The following is a 20,657-nucleotide window of genomic DNA, read 5'->3' as shown; positions in this document are numbered from 1 at the left end:
ATTCACAGTAACATTTGAAAATGCCACCATTAGTGTTTGACTTTTTTCTGTAGCCAGCACCATCCTTTCTGAAGCCAGACGCAGCATCCACAGTCTAGCTGTGGCCCCTGGCTGTGTGGTATGAGGGGATGATCAGCTATGCCTTTTCCACCTGAGTTATCAGAAGGATCAAATGAGAGGTATGTGTGAACATACGCTGGGATTAACAGCACAGAGTCCATATTCAACATGTAGGTCTGAGTTCAACCAGCTACTAGTTTTCTCCCCCAACACCACTTTCAAGTATGTCATTTATTCCTGTTTCTGACCTAATATTTATACACCCTCTTTAGGGAGGCAGGTTGTCAGTGATAATTATCACTGTCTCCCAGTGATACCAGTTCTTTCTACACATACCTCTTCTGACAGCTTTTGATTCTAGCCATGTAACTTCTACTGCTCTCTTCACCCACTGTCCTCCTCCCTTCCCATAACCATTGATTATAGTCATTCAAGTGAAAAGGGAGACTGGCTCACCACTTTAGTCCAACTGGCTTGTCTGCATCCCACAAGTCTTTTCTGGTGCACCCTAGGTAAGCTTTCCATTTGAAGATGTGACTGAATCATGTGGACAGCTGGTTTTGTCATGAAAGTGCCACTGAAATCCAGAAACAGCTTGACTCTTCTAAAGGTCTACTCGTTCTTGTCTTCTTTGTTTCTTGTCTTGTCTTTTTTACTTTACTTCAAATAAGCTTCGAAAATGTAATGAATGAATAAGCCAGGCAAAAAATACTGCTTACAAATTTTCTCCTTCTTGAGCTTGCCTACTTCAGCTTCTTTGTATAAACTTTATTTCTTTAAAATAATGAAGTCACCAGGCTTTAAGAACTGCAGTCTTTGGTTATCTACTTATCCAGAGTTTCATGTTTATCTTGTTTCTTTTGACTTAAAAAGAAAAAAAAATCTTCATTCTACCAAACTACTGATCATAATCATTGTTTACTTAACTGCAGGAGAAAAATGCTTAATTCAGCCAGTATGATCTTAGATTTCCATAACCATCCACGCTTCAGGTCTGGTTTAAGACTCCAGTCCAGTTCCTCAGATATAACTAAAAGGAACTAGAGTTATACACTTGAAGTGGGTCCAGTACACTACATCAAGGAACTGCTGCACACCAGTTCCCTACCAATTTACAGTAGCCAGATGAACCTCGCAAAATGTCCTGTTACATTCAAAATTTGTTGTAGGAAACTAACCCCCCCTTATTTACTAGGAAGTCAACGTCCCTTCAGAAGTCTAAGATGAACTAACTATAGTTAAAAACACCTCAGAAAACTAGCTTATTTTTAAACAAGGCAATGAAAAGTTCACTTTCCCTGATATCTTAACATCTTGGTTTCCATAAATTAAATATATTCACAGAAATTAAGCTGGTGGTTATGAATCACCAGGCAGCAACAGACTTAATACACATAATTTCTTGACAAGTACATCCAACATATTTAAAAATAAACTAAAAATTGCAGTATAAAAATAAAACTAATACTGTTAGCATTATCTTCTGAGTCTGTAGGGTTACTCTTGGGTCAAGTCGGTTACAAAGTTTTTTTCTATAATGTCCTTCAGAAAGAGCTGCTCCGCAGTCACATTGTGATATTCATTCTAAAGAAGAAAAACGAAAGTCACCGTCTATCCCAATCTGAAGATATTAACAGTGGCAGCAATGGAATATGCTATATAAAAAAAACTCAAGTAACAAGTGACATGGACTTGAACTTTTGTTGTCTATTGTTTTTCATTGCTCATTCTTTTGCCAGAGCCTTCCCTAAAAGCCCACTCTTTCCACTTAAACCATCACTTAAGAGGCTCCCTCACATCATCTTCTGGTCTGCTGAAGTGAAGTCACTCAGTCGTGTCCGACTCTTTGTGACCCCATGGACTGTAGCCCACCAGGCTCCTCCGTCCTTGGGATTCTCCAGGCAAGAATACTGGAGTGGATTGCCACTTCCTTCTCCAGGGAATCTTCCCGACCCAGGGATAGAACCCAGGTCTCCCACGTTGCAGGCAGACGCTTTAACCTCTGAGCCAGTAAAGAACCCAACCCTGGTCTACTGAATTATGGTGTAAATCTAGAAACCAAATTGACAAGATCTAACCTGAATAATTCCACGTATTCAGCTTACATAGTATTTAGGGATGAGGATTTAAGGGGATTGGTTTCATTTCATGGGATATATCCATATACTTAACAATAAATCATTTATTGTTCAGTGTTAAAATGTACATGTCATATTTAACTCCTATCTCTTGTGCCACTAATCTATTAGGAAAATAGGACATTCGTTCCCATTCACAGTAAAAATTTAAGGATCAAATCTACCATTATTAATCCCTATTCAAGAGAAAAATGATCTAGTATAAAAGTTTACTACTTTTCTGACCATGATGATTCATTCATGAGGTTAAAAAGTTATAGACCTTCCCATCTACTTAACTGAAAAACTGCATAAAAATAATTAGCATGATCACGGCCATGCTTTTAGGTGAATTTGTCATATCTCAAACAACAGGTTTCTGTCTTTTCAAACCGTGCATCAAATACAGCATCTAAGGTAAGGCTTGGTCCCTATGTCGGTTTGATGAGATTCTTCCAAGGGTCTGAGGCCAACAGATTGGGAGCTGCTGCTGTAGTACGAACTCTGGACCCCACTCCTAATTTCAGCACGTGCTATCTCTGTAAACCCTTATTAAGCCATCAACCTCTCAAAACCTGTTCCCTCAGTAAAATGACAGGGTGAGATGGCGGAATATACAAGCTTACCTCACTCATCAAAGACATGGTGGCGTTCCCGTAGTAGTGCAAAGGGCTCTTGAGGTCAGAAAAGTTGTACTTAAAGCCAGCAAGATGAACTTCATGACATATGTGAAATGCCAGTGTAATGGCAATGATGCCTGTGGTTGGGTGTTTGGGTTTCTGGGGGAGGAAATGAAAATTTAGGGAAAAAAGTCCACACAAGGTACTTGTTTCCAAAGCCTATTTCCGTGATCCATCTTACAGCATCTTCTGAGCATTTCATCGAGACAAAAACTTAAGTTCAACCTTCATCATGCCCCAAGGCTCAAGTGCCAAGTTAATATCCTGACTCTATAAAGTGTTGGTTGAAATCTTAGAAAGTCTTTCAAGTAAAACCTAACTGCAGTACTAGTCCAGAAGACACCTATCAGATGAAGGCTTGAGGAAAAGGATGTACCGCCTTGTTTAAAAAACACATCAAGTCCGGCGACTTGTGGAAAAAGCAAAGCCTGAGCATATTAAACCCATGTATGAAATGTAAGAACCACTTAATTCACTAAAGTCACTCAGTCGTGTCTGACTCTTTGCGACCCATGGACTGTAGCCCACCAGGCTCCTCCCTCCATGGGATTCTCCAGGCAAGAATACTGGAGTGGGTTGCCATTTCCTTCTCCAGGGGATCTTCCTGACCCAGGGATCAAACCCAGGTCTCCCGAATTCCAGGCAGACGCTTTAACCTCTGAGCCACCAGGGAAGCCCACGGAATCATGCGAAAAGGCTTCAAATCATTTAGCCAGAAAATAGTTCTGTTTCATAAGGCTGATAATTCAGCTCTAGGGAAAGATGGCTTTAATCGAGTAACTTCAATAACAAACTGCCAAGGTGAGGATCTGACTAGAAAATAAAGATTCCAAATGTATATACATAGTAAAGTCACACTCAGTTTTGTTTTTAACTTGATAAATTTAAATTTTAACTAAAAGAAACCAAACACCCCCTTCACATGTACATATATCCTAAAAAGTACTATCATAGATGTTTGAAGGGTCTTGGCATTCTAAGCTTTAATTCTCATAGGGTAGCCTTCAAAAGCGAAAACAAAATATATCTTAAGTTTTTTTTTTTAACACAAAAATTCAAGGAGATTTTCTTTTGATTAAATGTTTCCTACAGATCCCATGGACATTACATATGATTATTATGGTTTCAGGAAAAATCAGAGCAGCATAATAAAATCAGGTAAACTCCAGGAAGCAAATTTGTCTGAAAGCCTAACAGCCTTTTACCTAAGTTTTTCTTTACCCCTGACACTAGTGACTCCACCACAGCTTCTCCATCTGCTGTGAAAGGAAGCTAATGGTAGGGTTAAAAACCTAGGAGTCATCCCACCTCACTGATGCCATCACATTTCAAGGTCACTCTTTCCTTTCTTCACACCTTAGAGTTTTCCATTCACCATTATAGTCATTCCCTTATGTAGGCCTTCAATTTCCTTTAGCACCCATCACCCACAGAACCTATATTGTCCCTGACAGAATCTTAACCCTGGTTAAGGTCAGAGAAAACGGCATACTTGACTGGTCACAGGTTACATTTATGACCACCTCCAGTGGGCATTCAGTCATGTCCAACAATCCAGTTATACTCCCCCAGTAAACTTCCATTTCTACTCTGCAAGATGACAATCTCATACCTTTCTATCCAACAGCTCTACTTCCTTCCTACTTTAAACTGCCAGTTTAATCCTCATTTTTCTTAGAAAACAGAATCGATCAGACAAGAGCTACATCATCTTCCCAATCCCAAATCTACCTTTGTCTTGACCCATATTTTCAGTGTTCACTCCTATGTGGATGAGCTGTCCCTGTTTCTACCCATAGCCAGCCTCTCCACTCATGCGCTCCATTTTACCCCATCTTTTTTCTCAACAATTTTGCTTCTACAAGTATCCCCTTTGTCTCATCATCAATATTTCTAATGAATCATCCCTTCAGCATACAAACATATCTATCTAAAAAGCCATAACAACAACAAAAAAACCCTTCCTTGAGCCTATGTCTCCCGCCATTCCTCTGCTTTCTTTTCTAGCAAAACTCCATTGAAGATTTGCCTCCATTCACTCATGTCCCACGTTCTTTCTCTTTCACCCAGTTCAATCGGGCTTTCTTCCTCTTCCTATACTTGTTCCCATCAGTCTCTGTGGCATCTGACACAGTTGACCTCTGAAATACAGCTGTGCCCCTCACTTGGCTTCTCGGACACTGCCCTAGTGGAATTTCAGTGCACTTACAACTAGTTCTAGTACCACCTCTAAGAAAGACCAGAGGCTTCCTGTGCACTACCTAAAGCAAAAATCAAGGGATAAATCTGATCTTACCTCACTTAGGAAAGTAAGAGCTGAAAATTCACAAAATACACATTCAGAAGCTGTCCTTTCCCCTCAAAATTAGCAAGACAGGACTTAACATTTATGCTTTTTTGACTTCGGAAATCCATTTCCAGGTGTCTTTCCTACAGAAATCACACAAGTGTGCAGAAAATCCCTATAAGCACATGCATTTCTACATTACCTATAGAGGAAAAAAAGCTGGCTAGAAAACTAAAGGTCTGTAAATAGGGGAAGAGTTAGAGAGGAGAAACAGCAGAACAATATAGTATAATCACAAATTACAACAACAAAAAAAGTGCTTGTGTTTGTAACTGCATAGACAAAAGTTGACGCAAACAATAAATGCTGGAGAGGATGCAGAGAAAAGGCAACCCTCCCACCTTTGGTGGAAATGTAAATTGATACAGCTACGGTGGAGAAGGAGTATGCAGATTACTTAAAAAACTAAAAACAGAACTACCATATAACCCAGCAATCTCACTCCTGGGTGTATACCCGGAGAAAACCATAGTTCAAAAAGATACATGCACCTCAATGTTCATTGCAGCACTATTTAAAATATCCAGGACATGGAAGCAGCCTAGATGTCCACTGACAGAAATGGATAAAGACAATGTGGTACATATACACAGTGGAATACTACTCAGCTGTAAAAAGGAATGAAATAGTGCCATTTGCAGACATGGATGGACCTAGAGACTGTCCCACAGATGGAATTCAGAAAGAAAAATATTGCTTGTATGTAGACTCTGGGAAAATGGTATAATGAACTTATACAGAAATAGAGACACAGATAAACTTACAGATGCCAAGGAGAGAGGAGGGATGGGATGAATTGAGAGATCGGGATTGACATATATACTCTAGTAGCACTATGTATGGCAGAGATAACTAATGAGAACCTACTGTACAGCAAGGGAGCTCTGCTCAGTGCTCTGTGGTGACCTAAATGAGAAGGGAGTCTAAGAAAGGGATATAGGCATACGAATACGTGATTCACTTTGCTGTACAGCAGAAACTAACACAACATTATAAAGCAACTATATCCAATAAAATTAACTTTAAAAAAAGTATTTGTGTTTGTAAATGCACAGACAAGAGTCTAGAAGGATATAAAAAATGCAAAAGAGCTTGGGAGATAATCTGAATTATACAGAGAAAAAAAGGATGATTTCCTTTTTAAAAAAATATTCCCTTGTAAAAGCTGTTTAAGCATGTAATATTTCAGAATTTTTTATTGTGCTAATGAAAAGGAACAAAATACAAGTTTATTTCTTTGGATTTTCCCCAATTACAAAAAGGAAAGCCTCCTTTCAGCTGAGATATCACATTACACATTTACTCAAGCTTCAGATGAAAAATACAGCCTGTCACTGTATGGATCTAAACTACTTTTTTCCTAGGGAATGTAGACAAACAGGGATACAAGAGTCAAAGTCAATGAGATTCCTTGTAATTAAAAAGAATTAAAGAATCCTGCTGTCTGCACACAGCCTGGCCATCAGCGCTACACACCCCCTCCCCCTTCCCCCATCAATACTCTCCTCCCTGCAGAGCAGTGAAGAGGAGGCGATGAGAGATGGGCCACTTGGACATCTAAAAGGAGACCCCAGAAGGGCCCTGCAAGAGCAGGAAAAACACTACATTTAAAAGGCTGTTTTCCTTGCAACCTGAACAACATACAGATAAAATCCACAGATAACCTAATCTCACTAACTCAGATGTGGCCCTCAGAAGTCACCTCATGAGTTGTGATTCTCACCCAGTTTTTAAGACTCCCAGGGACCCTCTATTCCACCGCAGTAATGTCTTTAGTTTGAAACTGTGTGAAGGAAAATACATACCTGATTTTTGGGAAATACTTTTGGGAAATGAAGCAGTTCGTAAGCTGCCATTCTGGTGATGTAAGGATCTAATATTCTGATTTGATAAGGTTTATAGATCAGATTTAAGGCTGGCTCCTTCCAAAAACCATTAGGGCTCTGAAATAAAGTAAGAATATAGAAAATACAATTTGTTGTTGTCTTTTTTTTAATATTAAAAAATAAAGGAAATCAGAAGACAGATCGATTTTGCCAACTTACTATTTTTCCACCTGTCAACAATTCCCACAGCCACTTTAAATCAAGCGGCTTAAAAGCAGTGAGAATCACCGTAGTATTAGGGTCATTGTGATTAGGATCTGAAAAAACAGATTCTGGATAAAAAAGTCGGAAGGTAGTTCTTCTCCCAACTTCCTCTTCATGTCCTAAAACGGGACCATTATTCATTCTGTGGGTAGTAAACACACAAGACATGTAGACCAAGAGCAGTCAGGGTCATTTCCATCACAGTTCTCAGATTTCAGAGCCAGACAAACATCGTCAGCCACGTAGCTGGGCTCTAAAGCCACGTGGCAATCCACCAAGTCTTTCACAGCCAAGGAAATAACTCCCCTTCCTGAAACAGCTGCTTGATCAAAGGCAGAAACATTCATTTGTGTTTGAAAATTAACTGTGGGGCCACCAATAGTTCATTCTTACCTCCAGAAAAACTGAAGACAAAATGAAACAAATGGGAACATAAAACCCCAGGATACTCAAAACAGACCTTGGAGGACAGCTCGATAAAACCCCTTGTGTTTGTAGGTAAGGGCCCTGACATCCATAGAGATAAAGTTCCGTGCCCAGGGTTACACCATCATGGAGCACATGGATGTGTGCCTAAGTGACTAACAGGCAAGAGTCACAGTTAAGGTGATTTGAAGACCCATCAGAATTGATGTGCTCTGAAGTAAAGGAACAACAAAACTGCTATATTTATACCTAAGCATAACCAAGAGTAACTACTGCTGGGGTGAATGAACTACAAATGATCCAGTGTTGGGTTTGCAGATGTTCAAAATAAGCCAAGGTTAGACATGCACTATTTATGACACATCATGAAAGTGTGGTATGAAAAGGAATGCTTTGTTGCCAAAATAATGTCACCCAGGAGACAAATCCTGTTTGACCCTATGGCACTATGTAATATAAAGCAGCCTTAATAACACCTGAAATGACTTTCATAATGTCTTGCCAGTGGCATTTTCCCACAAGGGCCTGATGTGGTTCTAGGCAAGCAGATTTTACACAATTACAAAGAATTCTGTGAGTCCTTGAACATTGTTTTGTGGATAAATCTTCACAGCTTCCTCAAAATGGATAACCACCAGAAAATGAGGTGACCATACTATGCAGAAACCCTCGGCAACTTGTAACCCAGCAAAACGCCCAAGCACTGCCAGGTCACCCTAATGCATTGCCCAGCAGGAAGTTTTCCCACTCTTCAGAAGACTGTTCATAGCCATTCCCAACACATACACACTGAATGACCTGACTTCAGCCTTTACTACAAGAAAACAGAGACGGAAATGTTCTCATTACCACACCACTAGGTCTATGGGACTCTCGGTAGCTGTGACCACAACCCCAACTTTCCCTTCCACTGCAGAGATAACCACACTGTGCTCTGGGCCCCATGCCCTCTCTCGTTACCATGCCAATCTCTTTATTCATTTCCATCAGTTTACTAATGTTTTAGAATCTCCTATCTATAAAAGGAAACAAAACAGAAAATCTCCTTTAGGAGTCTGGAATTATCTCCAGTGACCATCTTATGTCTCAACACCACAGTGAAATTTCTCCAAAGAGTTGTTTATACTAGTTTACTAGTTTCTCTGCTTTCTCACCTGTCATTCCCTCAAACCACTCCACTTGGGCTTCTCCCCAGCACCACGCCTCCAAGTCTTCTGTCAAGAGTATCAGTGAGCTTCAACTTGGCAGTCCAATGTGAACTCTGTCCTCATCTTACAGGACCTCTCACCAGCATCTGTCATGGTTGAAACCTCCCTGTCTTAAAACACTGTGCTGGCTTGGCGTTTATGACCACCTTTTCCTGACTTTCTTCCTACTTCAGTGGCAAATCCTCTCCAGCTCCTTTACTCCTTTTGCAACCTTTAAGTTTTGAGTACTTCAAAGCTCAGTCCTGAGCCCTCTTTGTCTGGCTGGCATTTATGATCACCTGGCTTGGCGTTTATGACCACGTTTTCCTGACTTTCTTCCTACTTCAGTAGCAGATCCTCTCCAGCTCCTTTACTCCTTTCACAACCTTTCAGTACTTCAAAGCTCAGTCCTGAGCCCTCTTTGTCTGCTCCTGGGAAATCTCACCCAGTCCATGGTTTACATACAACTTATAAGATTTAACCGCTTTATCTAACTGCCTACTTGATGTATATACTATAAATCTAATAAGCATCTCAAACGTGGTATGTTCATACCAAAATCTTGATTCTCCCCTAAACCTGTTCCTACCCTAGTCTTCCCCAATTCAATGAATGGTACCACTATCCAGCTAGTCTATTAAGCTGAAAACCTGGGAAGTATCCTGCATTCCTTTATTCCCATCTCTGCTCACATTCAATAAAAAGCAAATCCTGATAACTGTAACTCTAATACATGCCTCAATCTAGTCCCTTATCTCTGTCCCCGCCATGACAATCCTATTGCAAGCCACCATTCTCTATCCAAATGCAGCAACCTAACTGGTCTTTTCATTTTCACCTTTGTCCTTCATGTTTTATTCTCCATGCTACCATCAGCATATTCTAAAGAAAAAACCAGGGCTTCCCTGGTGGTCCAGTGGTTAAGGATCTGCCTGCCAATGCAGTGGACACAGGTTTGATCCCTGCTCTGGAAGATCCCACATGCCCTGAGGCAACTAAGCCCATGCGTCCCAGCTGCTGAACCCGCACACTTTAGAGCCTGTGCTCCACAACAAGAGAAGCCATCTCAATGAGAAACCCATGCAGCGCAACTAGAGAGCAGGCCCTGCTCACTGCAACTAGAAAAAGCCTGCATGCAGCAACAAGGACCCAGTGCAGTCATAAATAAATACAATTAAAAAAAAAAAAGACATAACCAGATAGAGTTGCATTCTTGCTGAATGATTTTCAAAACTTTTCTGTTATACTTAAACACGAGCCCAAATCCAAGTTGACAAAATCCTACAAAGCCCACTCCTTAACTACATCTTCAGCTGCCAATTGCACCCCTCTCCCCAGTCTGCTGCCTTCCAACCTCACTGGTTTTCTTTTTGCTGCTCTCAAACCCAGCGTCATGCCTTCCGGAGGACCTTCAGCCAGCATTTTCTCTGCCTGTATTGCTCTTCCCTAGTCTTCATATGGCCACTTAGGTCTAGTTTAAGATGTCTCTGCCTCAGCACTGCCATCCATTCAAAAACAACCATTCATTCATTCTTGATGATTTAACTGTTTTGATTGTTTACATGACATTTATTATATTTCTTTTCTTAATTACTGTTTTCTTCTTCCCATTAGAATGTAAGCTTCACAGGGAGGAAGAACATTATTTTTATTCACTGCAATAGCTCCCTGGGGCTAGACCTGTGCCCAGAATGTTCAGGGGATTTCATAAATATTTGCTAAATGAATGACCTGAAATCGAAGTCTACTCCAGCCAACAACTTGAGTAATATGTACTGTACTTAAGCATACTAAAGCAACTCCACTTCCTTTTAAAAAGGTCATACTAAAGCAGGAAACTATGTTCTTTTAAAACAGTTCTGTGTTAGCAAATAGAAAATATATTTACCTTATTATTACATCATAGGAGTCAATTTTTTCTCCTAATGTCTTATTCTTCAAAATTCCTCCATTACCAACCACCACACACTTCTTACATGGCACACTGTTGAACAAATAGATAAGTGAGAGCTTGAGACATCTTTTACAAAACTGGCTGATTCCAACAACCTGTTCATACTTTGAGGAACCCAGAAAAAGAATCAATTGTAACTCACAGGTCTAGGGATATAGTAAGACTCAAGAAATCATGTTCCATAGGAACTATATCATTGTTAGCAACTATTAATGCTTATCAGTTCACATACATCCCTTCATTATGCTTCTCATAACCACCCATGGAGATAAGTAAGACTGATATTTCCATTTTACAGAAGAAAAGATTTTTTAAAAAGTGTTTAGGTAACATTTCAAAGTCATACTCCAAAGAGGTAGAATTAGGATTGAGTCCAGGCCTCTGGACTACAAAAATATGCCTCAACATAAGATTCTCCATGTTAATATTGATACAAGTGTGTTCTATACTAGAAGTGTATGTATTTTCCATCAGCGTTACCCATTCCCCTGAGATGCCAGCTTTGAATTATGGCTATGTATTGTAAGTGTGGAGACAGACAGTATAGAACCTGGTGGGCAAAGTGTGACTTCTTTGTATCCGCCCATGCTCACTTCAGTTCCCCAAACAGGTACTGGTCCTTAAAGCTTAGCCAGTATACAAATGAAAAGTTTACTCTGTATTCCTGCCAAAGAGCTTTAAAGTAGGACATGTGGTGGAACTTCCTGTTGCTGGCAGGTATTAGCTTCAGCCAGTGGATCATCTACTGTTCAGCTCTCAGCCAACAGGACCTAGCCTTCAACATAATAAAGGCCATATATGACAAACCCACAGCAAACATCATTCTCAACGGTAGAAAGAAAAAGCTGAAAGCATTTCCTCTAGGATCAGGAACAAGACAAGAATGTCCACACAAAGCTATTAATATAGCTTTGCAAGTCCTAGCCACAGAAATCAGAGAAGAAAAAGAAATAAAAGGAATGTAAATTGAAAAAGAAGTAAAACTATCACTGCTTGCAGATGACATGATACTATACATAGGACATCCTAAAGATGCTACCAAAAAACTACTAGAGCTCATTAATGAATCTGATCAAGTTGAAAGATACAAAATTACCATGCAGAAATCTCTTGCATTTCTATACACTAACAGTGAAAAATCAGAAAAGAGAAATTAAGGGGAAAAAATCCCATTTACCATCACATCAAAAAGAATAAATTACCTAGGAATAAACCTACCTAAAGAAATAAAGACCTGTGCCCAGAAAACTACAAGATTCTGATGAAGGAAACCAAAGATGACACACACAGATGGATATGCCATGTTCTTGGATTGGAAGAATCAATATTGTGCAAATGACTACACTACCTAAAGTAATCTACAGATTCAATGCAGTCCCTATCAAATTACCAATAGCATTTTTCACAGAATTAGAACAAAAATGTTTTACAATTTGTATGGAAACACAAAAGACCCTAAATAGCCAAAACAATCTTTTGGAAAACAGATATTTAATTGGAGTGTAATTACAATATTTTGATGGTTTTTGCCATACATCAACATGAATCAGCCATGGATATACATGTGGCCTCTATCCTGAACTCCCCTCCCACCTCCCTCCTTACCCTATCCCTCTGGGTTGTCCCAGAGCACTGGCTTTGGGTGCCCTGCTTCATGCATCAAACTTGCACTGGTCATCTATTTTACACATGTTAATATACATGTTTCAATGCTATTTCTCTCAGGTCATCCCACTCTCACCTTCTCCCATAGAGTCCAAAAGTCTGTTCTTTACATCTGTGTCTCTTTTGCTGCCCTGCATGTAGGATCATCATTATCATCTTTTTAGATTCCATATATATGCATTAATATACAGTATTTGTTTTTCTCTTTCTGACTCACTTCACTTTGTATAATAGGCTCCAGTTTCATCCACCTCATTAGAACTGACTCAAATGCATTCCTTCTTACAGCTGAGTATTACTCCACTGTGTATATGCACCACAACTTCCTTATGCACTCATCTGCCAATGGACATCTAGGTTGCTTCCACGTACCAGCTATAGTAAACAGTACTGCAATGAACATTTGGACTTCCCTGGGGGCTCAGACGGTAAAGCGTCTGTCCACAATGCGGGAGACCTGGGTTCCATCTCTGGGTCAGGAAGATCCACTGGAGAAGGAAATGGCAACCCATTCTAGTACTATTGCCTGGAAAATCCCATGGACAAAGGAGCCTGGTAGGTTACAGTCCATGGGGTCGCAAAGAGTCGGACACGACTGAGGGACTTCACTTTCCTTTCCTTTCCTTAATGAACACTGGAGTACATGTGTCTCTTTCAATTCTGGTTTCCTCGGGGTATATGTCCAGGGGTGGGTTTGCTGGGTCATGTGGCAGTTCTATTCTCAGCTTTTTAAGGAATCTCCACACTGTTTTCCATAGTAGCTATACCAGTTTGCATTCCCACCAACAGTGTAAGAATGTTCCCTTTTCTCCACATCCTCTCCAGCATTTATTGTTTATAGACTTTTTGATGAAAGCCATTCTGACCAGCATGAGATGATAACACACTGTGGTTTTGATTTGCATTTCTCTAATAATGAGTGATGTTGAGTATCTTTTCACGTGCTTTTCATGTGGAGGTTGACCACTCCAGTTTCATTCTTTTTTCTCAAGATAGCCAAAGCAATATTGAGAAAGAAAAATAAGAGCTGCAGAAATACGGCTCCCTGACTTCAGACTATACTAAAACGCTATAGTAACCAAAAAACCAAAACAGTATGGTATTGGCACAAAAACAGAAATATAGGCCAATGAAATGGTATAGAAGGCCCAGAGATAAACCCATGCATCTATAGTCAGTTAATCTATTACAAAGAAGAAATAAGTGGTATAGAGAAAACAGGACAGCTACACGTAAAATAATGAAATTAGAACATTTCCTAACACCATACCATGCATAAAAATAAACTCAAAATGGATTAAAGACATAATTGTAAGACCCAGTACTATAAAATTTTTAGAGGAAAACATAGGCAAAGCACTCATTGACATAAATCACAGCAATATCTTTTTTGATCCACCTCCTAAAGTAATGAAAACAAAAACACACAAACGGGACCTAATTAAAAGTTTCTGTGCAGCAAAGAAACCATGAAGAAAACAAAAAGACAAGGATTAATCTCCAAAATATACAAACAGTTCATGCAGCCCAATATCAAAAAACAAACAAACAAAAAAAGACCCAAACAATGGGCAAAAGACTTAAATAGACATTTCTCCAAAGAAGATACACAGAAGGCAAACAGGCACATGAGACGATACTAAAGATCACTAATTAGTAGAGAAAGGATCAGAGCTACAGTGAGGTATCGCCTCACACCAGCCACAATGGCCGTCATCAAAATATCTATAATGAATGTTGGAGAGGATATGGACAAAAGGGAACCCTCTTACTCTGTTGGTGGGCACATAAATTGGTATATACTATGGAAAACAGTATGGAGGTTTCTTAAAAAACTAAAAACAGAGCTACTGTTATGGTTCAGCAGTGCCACTCTTGGGCATAAATCTGGAGAAAACCGTAATTTGAAAAGATACGTGCACCCCAATGCAGCACTGTTTACAAGAGCAAGGATATGGAAGCAACCTAAATGTCCATCAGCAGCGAAATGGATAAAGACAATATGGTGCATATATACAATGGAATTTTAGTCAACCAAAAAAAAAGAAAGAAAGAATTCCATTTGTGGCATCATGGATGGACCTAGAGATTGCCTACTGAGTGAAGTAAGTCAGTATAAGACAAATACCAGATGATAGCTCATATATATGGAATCTAAAGAAATGGTACAAATGAACCTATTTACAAAACAGAAATAGAGCCGTAGATGCAGAAAACAAACTATGGACAGAAGGGGGAAATATTGGGAGCAAGAGAGTCAGACATGACTTAGAGACTGAACAGCAACAGCGTATAAGCAACAAGGGCCTACCATATAGCACAGGGAGCTCTACTCAACACTCTTCAGTGGCCTATATGGGAACAGAATCTAAAAACAGAGGATATATGTAGAACTGATTCACGCTGCTGAACACCTGAAACTAACAACATTGTAAATCAACTACACTCCAATAAAAACTAATTAAAAACAAACCGACAAACAAAAAACTATGGCCTGGCCCATCCAGCTCCAAGCTCTCACCACCACTCGGCTAGGCCTAGAGAAATGACAAAAGATAATGTCCTTCTTCTCCAAGGGACAAAACTACAGAGGGTAAGGCTATTGAGATTGTCCTTGCAGGGCCCTCATGACGTGGAACTATGAGGGAAAAACTGCTTCTCTAAGTACCATGAAATCAGCAGACCAGATGAACTCCAGATCCTAAGGGCTTTAGGAAACTAATAAGTAGCAAAGTTGCATAAACGCTGTAGAATTCTTAAACACAGAGAACACAGCAGTACAGGAACTACTGAAAGGAGCCAGGCATTGGCCCTGTTGGGTTAACAAGAGACAAGATACACATTCCTATACATGTAAATGTACCTTTTTAATTTAGAATTTGTTTAGTTCATCTATTTCTATTTGATGGTTTTACACCTTAAACTTTCTAGACGTGTTTCTTTTCTAAATCTGCTTGCCTTCAACTATTAAAATAACATTTCTAGTTGCTCTAATATACACGTTTGACATAAACCCCAATTCCAGGAAACCACTCTGTCCACAGTGGTCTGCAGCTAGGTGGCCTGGAGAAGATGGGATTGCTCGCTGGTCAACCCTGTCCTCTCTGGGTCTGTGGCCATCCTCCCTGGCAGATCTAGCCCATGAGGGCTCCATGGCAGTGAGCAGCTCCTACACACACAGCTTGCATGGCTTTTCCTTCTGTAACCTCAGGGCCAGTAATGCAAGTGAGATGCTGAAACTCCAGACACTGGCTTCACCTCCCCATCAGAACACTAAGCAAGGCCGGGCACCGGGGAGGGAGTGGCTAGGAATGGGCAGGATCGGAATAACCGCTCTGTTCCTATGAGGTCACCTGTGTGGAGAGGTGAAGGAAGAATATCTATAATTTATGGCATCTAGACCAACCCTCTTTCCTTCAAAGAAGGCTGCAAGCCACTCCCCTCCCCAGTCATTTCTGCTACCCAATCATCTCAGCCTCTTCCCACTTGGGAAAAATGGAAACAAATCATATGGACACTACCTCACCCAAGAGAACTCCAGTTACAAAGACGCTTTATACTGCCAAGGTCACACATTTTAGAAATTTCACTGTTTTCTTCTCTGTTGGCTTTGCAGAGGGCAGGTGGAATGGGGGAAGGTCCTTCACCATGGGAATAGTTTACTGATGTCTTTAAAAGCAAACCTTATCAATGGAATTTTCCTTTTCCTCCCAGCAAGGGATACAGCAAAGATCAACACTTTTTTTTTTTTTTAATATCATATCAAATATAACACTAGAAACTTCATTAGGGATGTGCCTAAGACTTCTCTTTGGCAATAACATCTTCTCTGCAGCGGTGACTCACAATGCTCCCGTGACGCTAGGAAATGCACAATGGAACAGATACAGTCTGAACCACACACCTTGTTACTCCCCGCTTCCCTCTCTCCCCAGAAGGTACCCTCATGTTATCAAAGGAGTGGTTCGCCCTCTCCATGGCTTCATCCCCTGGCCTGGGCTCCTGGCCTCCCTTGTTTCCGAGGCATGAATCAATAATTTTCAGTGACCTTTGGGAGACTATTAACTTTACGCTATTTAATTAACACAGGCTTCCCAGGTTGTGCGAGTAGTTAAAAAATCCACCTGCCAATGCAGGAGATGCAAGAGATGGCGGGTCAATCCCTGGGTCAGGAAGATTCTGGAGGAGGAAATGGCAATGCACTCCAGTATTCTTGCCTGGAGAATTCCATGGCCAGAGAAGCCTGGCGGGCTGCAGTCCTTGGGGCCGCAGAGTCGGACACAACTGAGCACACCATGCACAAACAGCTGCAGTGAACTGTGAATCCCTAAAGGGCAAGAATAGTATCATTTATATTTCTGCATCCTCTAATCTGAAATTTCCTGATTCACAAGTTGTACATTTTAGAAACTGCTTTGGTTGTCACTTTAAGCATGACTTTGTATCTGGAGAAACAGATATCTGTTCTTCCTTCCTCTATCCTGGAAACAGAGAAATCCATGTGCCTCAAAATGCTTACCCAGAAAACAAAATAATTCTGGACTGCCTGAACCTGTTAATGAAAAATCTAGAAAACTGCTGAGACAGTAATGGTAAGAGCTTACACTTCCTGTAGGTAAAAGACATATTTTTCAGTCAGGCAAATCCAGAAAAGTTACTAACTTATGCAGTGAAACATCAGCTATCAATATAGGGGAAGTAAATTTGAACTGTCCACTTCTAGTGATCTATGATCTGTCTTTTCTGAATGGTTTTCGATATTCATTTGTCCCCTCAGCAGCATCATATACATTAAAATGTATCATTCCATCTTCAATGTAACAATCTTTGGCAGATCCCACTTGTCATCTTCCCATTACCCCTGTGCCTGCTGGCAGAACCTTGCTTTCACAAGTCTAACAGGGGTGAGTATATTCTTGTGCCAAGGTTGGTTTAGATGTGGCCATGTGACCCATCCCTGGGCAATCAGATATTAGGAAAATCTGTTAGATGTTCTGGGAAACCCTTTACCCTTAGGAAGAGAACGGTTTGAACAGAACACTTTCGTTTTAGCCATCCCTTCCTTTCCGCTTAGATACTGACACATGATGACAAGGCTAGAGCAGCTGTAGTCATCTCAAACCTGAGATAAAAAGATAGAGAGAACCACCAAGAAGCTGCCCTGACATCACTGAGCCACAAATTCAATCCTGTAACCAGAGCCAGTCCACACAGATGTAAGGTGGTACACAGTCCAAATACACAGGTACCATCCAGACAACTACATGTGCACGTCGGCACCCCCGGGTTCGTGCAATCCAGTGTGTGCAGCCATAAGTGGCTGCCCTATGAGCCGGATCCACAAATCTGTGGACCTGAACCCACACATCTTTAGATATGGGATATAATAAACATCCGCTGAGTTTAGATCACTCTTAGGAAGAGTGTCACTTGCAAGCCTGAAGATTCTAAAACCCTGTGCAATGGACCGCTCACTGCTAGCTCTGGCCCCTCAGTCAGCATCTTTGGGACCCTGGTCTTGTGATGGAACCTCTTGGGTCTCAGTATGCCTTTATGAAGTAAGGAAATCACTGAGGTCTGTGTGCATGCTCAGTCTCTCAGTCAAGCCCAACTCTTCATGACCCCATGGATGTAGCCCACCAGACTTCTCTATCCATGGAATTTTCCAGGCAAGAACACTGGAGTGGGTTGCCATTTCCTCCTCCAGGGGATCTTCCCTATCCAGGGACTGAACCCACATCTCCTGCACCTCCAGCATTGGTAGGCAGATTCTTTACCACTAGTGCACCAGGGAAGCCCCCTTACTGAGGTCTGGAATGTTGCTGATCTATGTTGCATGGAGCCATTACCCCTAGCATGTATACCATGGTTTCTGTATCTCTCTCTATCCAACATCTGACCACAGTAGCTGCTATGAAACACACTTATGTTTCTCTTTGCCATGTATGGTTCACTTTGTTAAAGCAGAATATCAACCTCCCCTCAGTCTCAAGTCTTCCTCCTGGCTGAAAATGCTGCCATGTAAAGATACTGTGAGACTGGAAGATGTCCAGAGTAGTGAAGCAGACATTGATATTTCTTATAGAGCTTGTTTTTTTTTTGTTTGTTTGTTTTGTTTTTTAATAAATACACTGCTGACATCTTAAGTTGTCAAAGGCTATGCTCCTGTCCTGGCTGACTGCCAATCTAACCCAGCTCTGCTGATGCTGACATAATTCATTCTGCTTGACTGAGCAACTAGGAAACTTTCACAAATCCCCCATCCGTTTAACAAGCAACTGACTTAACACAGTGCTTCCATTAAGTGAGATATTTATATTGAATTATTCTATAACCACCTGTGCAGGACTCAGGCACTCTTTGCAGAATCTGGCATGGTTGCAGAATGCGATGGTGATGGTTGGGAGTGGAGAGCTGGCTCATGTACTTTAAGTGAGGGCTAAGATTCTGTAATTCAGGGTTTCCACTGCTCTGGCTGTGGAAGGAGGCACTCCCACTGAGGAAAAGGGAACAGCCCTCAAGGCCAGGGTTCAAGCGAGTGCTAAGGAGCTCCACAGATAGCCAGGAAGGGTCAGGACCTCATTACATGGGCACATTCTAAGTATTGCTTCTTTGTGATGTAATTCCCTTAAAATATCTTCAATTACTGACATTTATGGGGAAAAAAATATATATATAGCCACCCTGCACACGCTGTGCTTTGAAGAATAATGAGGAACTTGAGTCCTGAGAAATCAACAGTGACAGCACAGGGCAAATATGGCAAGAGAACTAGAGTGTGTTATTCCTAAACATTTGTTCTAATTGGGGCATCACTGTGCCCTCTGAACAAAGCAGCTGGAAAGGAATCTAGAGGATATCTCAACCATCTCCCCTTTTTAAAACTTTTTTTAATTGAAATATAATTCACATGCCACAAAACTCACCCTTTTAAATAATAAAATTCAGCAGGTTTTTAGCATATTAACAAAGCTGTGCCACAATCACCATTATCCAAGCCAGAACATTTTCACCTCCCTACAAAGACACCCCATAGCCGGTAGGGGTCACTCACCCTTGTCAGTGGCTCAACTAATCTACTTTCTATCTACAATTGATTTGCTTATTCTGCCCATTTCCTGTACAGTAGACATGTTGACATGTCTTGAGCTCAGTTGTGTCCAACTCTTTGCAACCCCATGGACTGTAGCCTGTCAGGCTCCTCTGTCCATGGAATTTTCCAGGCAAGAATACTGGAATGGGTTGCCATTTCCTATTCAGGGGATCTTCCCAACCCAGGGATCAAACCCTCATCTCTTTGCATCTCCTGTATTGGCAGGCGGACTCTTTACCAGTGCACCACCTGGAAATGGTAGTCATGTACAGTAAATGCAGTCATACAAATATGTGATCTTTTGTGACTGAGCTCCTTCACTGAACTGAGCAAAATGTTTTCAAGGTTCCTTCATGCTAGAGCATGAATCAGTACTACACTGCTTGTTATGACTGAATTATATTCCATCATGTGGATGTACATTTAATTCATCCATTCAGCAGAGGCTGGACATTTCGACTGTTTCCACTCGGGCTATTATGAATGGTGCTGCTATGAACATTCATGTACAAGTTTCAGGTGGTCATATGTTTTCAATTTAAGCTTTCTATTTTGAAATAATTCTAGACTCACAGGAAGTTGCAAAAATAGTACTGAGAAGTCCTGCGTACCCTTCACCCAGTTTCTTCCAGCGGCTACACTGACTTAACTATTGCATAATGGTCACCCTCACTTAACGATTAACTAGCAAAACTGACCCTGGTATAATGTGCATATGCAGTTCTGCCTCCTCTTTTATAAGAAACCAAGGTTCAGAAATTCAGAAATTTGCCCAAGATCACAGGAAAGTTACAACTGACCTGCTGGCTCTAGCAATTTTTCACTATGCTGTCTCCTGTTTTAGATGGACCATGCCCACCACCTGCCCTCCCCGCTCCCTCACAAAAGAATAAAACAAACTGTTTCTTAACCTATCCTTTTCTGTCCTTATCATCACCTCTCTGCTGCCGAAGTTCTAGTCAGACAGCTAGTTTGAGTATTCCCATAAAAGGAGGAACATGAAAAATCAAAGCAAACACAAAAGGTTACTCTAATAAT

At 40.8% G+C, this 20,657-nt stretch overlaps 1 protein-coding gene across 10 annotated transcripts in view; it reads right to left on the bottom strand.

Moving 5' to 3' along the window:
- Positions 1-20,657, bottom strand: part of ST3GAL6 (ST3 beta-galactoside alpha-2,3-sialyltransferase 6) — an 86,364-nt gene that overhangs the window by 527 nt on the left and 65,180 nt on the right. For 6 of the 10 annotated variants that reach the window (XM_070786955.1, XM_070786982.1, XM_070786969.1 and 3 more), the window contains 5 exons: positions 10,796-10,891; positions 7,250-7,436; positions 7,010-7,147; positions 2,804-2,956; positions 517-1,644 (listed from right to left, as the gene is read on the bottom strand). In XM_070786955.1, coding sequence (XP_070643056.1) covers positions 1,558-1,644; positions 2,804-2,956; positions 7,010-7,147; positions 7,250-7,436; positions 10,796-10,891 — 661 coding nt within the window. In that variant the 3' untranslated portion in view covers positions 517-1,557. Of the gene's footprint in view, positions 1-516; positions 1,645-2,803; positions 2,957-5,153; positions 5,288-7,009; positions 7,148-7,249; positions 7,437-10,795; positions 10,892-16,650; positions 16,854-20,657 lie in introns of those variants that run through there. The other 4 variants (XM_070786986.1, XM_070787009.1, XM_070786999.1 and 1 more) reach the window with 4 other exon arrangements.

The sequence above is a fragment of the Bos indicus genome, chromosome 1 (assembly GCF_029378745.1).
Source record: "Bos indicus isolate NIAB-ARS_2022 breed Sahiwal x Tharparkar chromosome 1, NIAB-ARS_B.indTharparkar_mat_pri_1.0, whole genome shotgun sequence".
In the NCBI taxonomy this organism is placed as follows: domain Eukaryota; kingdom Metazoa; phylum Chordata; class Mammalia; order Artiodactyla; family Bovidae; genus Bos; species Bos indicus.
Note: the sequence above shows the minus strand (reverse complement) of the source record. Positions and strands in the feature narration are given on the sequence as shown.